The sequence below is a fragment of the Monopterus albus genome, unplaced genomic scaffold (assembly GCF_001952655.1).
Source record: "Monopterus albus unplaced genomic scaffold, M_albus_1.0 scaffold226.1, whole genome shotgun sequence".
NCBI classification, from domain to species: domain Eukaryota; kingdom Metazoa; phylum Chordata; class Actinopteri; order Synbranchiformes; family Synbranchidae; genus Monopterus; species Monopterus albus.
In genome coordinates this window covers 351,713-353,757 of record NW_018128106.1, presented here as the reverse complement: position 1 = coordinate 353,757, position 2,045 = coordinate 351,713, and the positions used below count along the sequence as shown (strand labels likewise).

At 39.6% G+C, this 2,045-nt stretch overlaps 1 protein-coding gene across 4 annotated transcripts in view; it reads left to right on the top strand.

Annotated features, from left to right (window-relative positions):
- The window catches only part of ankha (ANKH inorganic pyrophosphate transport regulator a), a 90,116-nt gene extending 89,180 nt beyond the window's left edge, over positions 1-936 (top strand). For all 4 annotated transcript variants that reach the window (XM_020619765.1, XM_020619767.1, XM_020619764.1 and 1 more), the window contains one exon: positions 515-936. In XM_020619765.1, coding sequence (XP_020475421.1) covers positions 515-640 — 126 coding nt within the window. In that variant the 3' untranslated portion in view covers positions 641-936. The remainder of the gene's footprint in view (positions 1-514) is intronic.
- The last annotated feature ends 1,109 nt before the right edge of the window (positions 937-2,045 follow it).

Sequence of the window (2,045 nt, the reverse complement as noted above, 5' to 3'; positions counted from 1 at the left end):
GTGGAGAGAAGCTAATATGGGAGAAATATGATCTCTCTTGCTAGTTCCTGTCAGTACTCTGGCTGCCGCATTTTGGATTAACTGGAGGCTTTTTAGGGAATTATTGGGACATCCTGATAGTAAAGAGTTACAGTAGTCCAGCCTGGAAGTAACAAATGCATGGACCAGTTTTTCAGCATCACTTTGAGACAGGATGCTCCTGATTTTTGCAATATTGCGCAGGTGAAAGAAGGCAGATCTAGAGACTTGGTTTATGTGTGATTTTGTCTTTAAGACATGTTTGAAGTTTGAGCAGCTGATTTGTTTCATCTGGGTTCATACACATATATAGCTGAGCATTATCTGCAATGGAAATTTATGCCGTTTCCTAGTAATTTTACGTAAGGGAAGCATGTATAAAGTGATGAGAATTAGACCTAGCAGTACAGTATTTGATTAGCATAACAGCAGTAATCTCAGCTGTAATTTCTGGCAATGCTATGTGGTTTAATTTCTCTGATTGCCATCTCTGCAGAAAAATGAGATGTCCAGTGAGCTGGTGGTAGAAGGTGAGGACTCTGCCCCGATGAGTGAGGTGTGCTCCAGGACTCCAATGGATGCCATTGAGGAGCTCCAGGAGGAAGAAGAGGAACAGGAGTGAACTCTGACAGCAGGAGAGGGTAAAGCCTACCTCCTTGTGGAACTTGGCTGAAGAGGAGAATGCTGAGTGTTACAATGCTGTAGATGAGCGAGGACCTGAATATGGCTTGGTTTCAGAGGTTCTCCCAGTAGAAATGAACTTCCTATAAGAGTGATGAGGTCTTTGTGTCGACCTGCACACCATTAAAACGCACACTGTAAAGAAAGCCACGCATGTCCAAATGTTCATCCATCATTGTAAATACCTTTTGTCTTCTGACTCTTGCAGCAGTTCTCAGTTTTGCGTCGTCACTTCATCACTTTGTGTTTACTGGTAAACAAGGGAAACTGACACAGGAGAACTTTTCTTCCTCAGCAGCGCGAATGAAACATCTGTACAACGGTAGTGGAGTTGCCAAAATAGTTCATTATGCTATTTTATCAAGATGAAGCAGCGAAGCCTTGCTTGAATTCAAACGCAGACATGTTGGGTTGTGCAATCATATTTTACATACAATGGTGTACAGATTACTGTTGTTTTATATAGGTAATGCCATGTGTATATTTAATTGCCAGAGGGGTCAGGAATCCCTTTTATATAGTGGACTGTTAAAATATTCAGACCCCTTCGCTTTTTGCACACGTGCTGTAGATTTCACTTTAAAATGTGTAAAACAGCACTTTTTGCCCATCTATCTACATCTAGTAACCCATAACCACAAAGTTAAAACGTGTTTTTACAACTTTTAGCAAATATATTAAAAATCAGAAACCGACATCTTGTATTTTCAAAAGAATTCAAACCCTTAATTCAGTACTATGTAGCAGCCCCTTTGGCAGCAGGGCAAAGTCTGCAAAACGTGAAGGGGTCCGAATAGTTTGAAGGGCACAGTACCAATGCGTGTGTTACAAAATACAGTTATGATTGTTCACTTTCCATGCAGCCTGGGAGTCGATCTACTTGTAATGCCACATTTTCCTGGTAGTATTCAGACTGTAGTATGTATTGTATATACTGTATAGGCATTCTTATTTGGCAAATAAATAGATTTATTATCTTTGTTGGCACTGGTGTTATGTTCTAATCATCATTTGTTTTCTTATGACCTTTATTAGAGTTAATATAAAAGAACAAGTTGTAACTTGTCACAAACTGAGCCTGCATCTTTGAAGGTGGAAAAATATGGAAATGACAAAGCATTATTACTGCAAACAAGGAAATATTTCCTGTTTTTAAACGTAATATGGGCTATGTGTGAGCATGTGCACACATTTACATTATAAGGCACTCCCTTAGCAGGGGACATGCCTTGCATTAAACCAAGCACCCCCCTTTTCCTTGCTAAACTACGTTAACCAATAGCAGAAATGTTGTAAAGTCTTTTAACCAGTTACGTGAGAAACTGAAACCAGCAAATGTTCTAAAT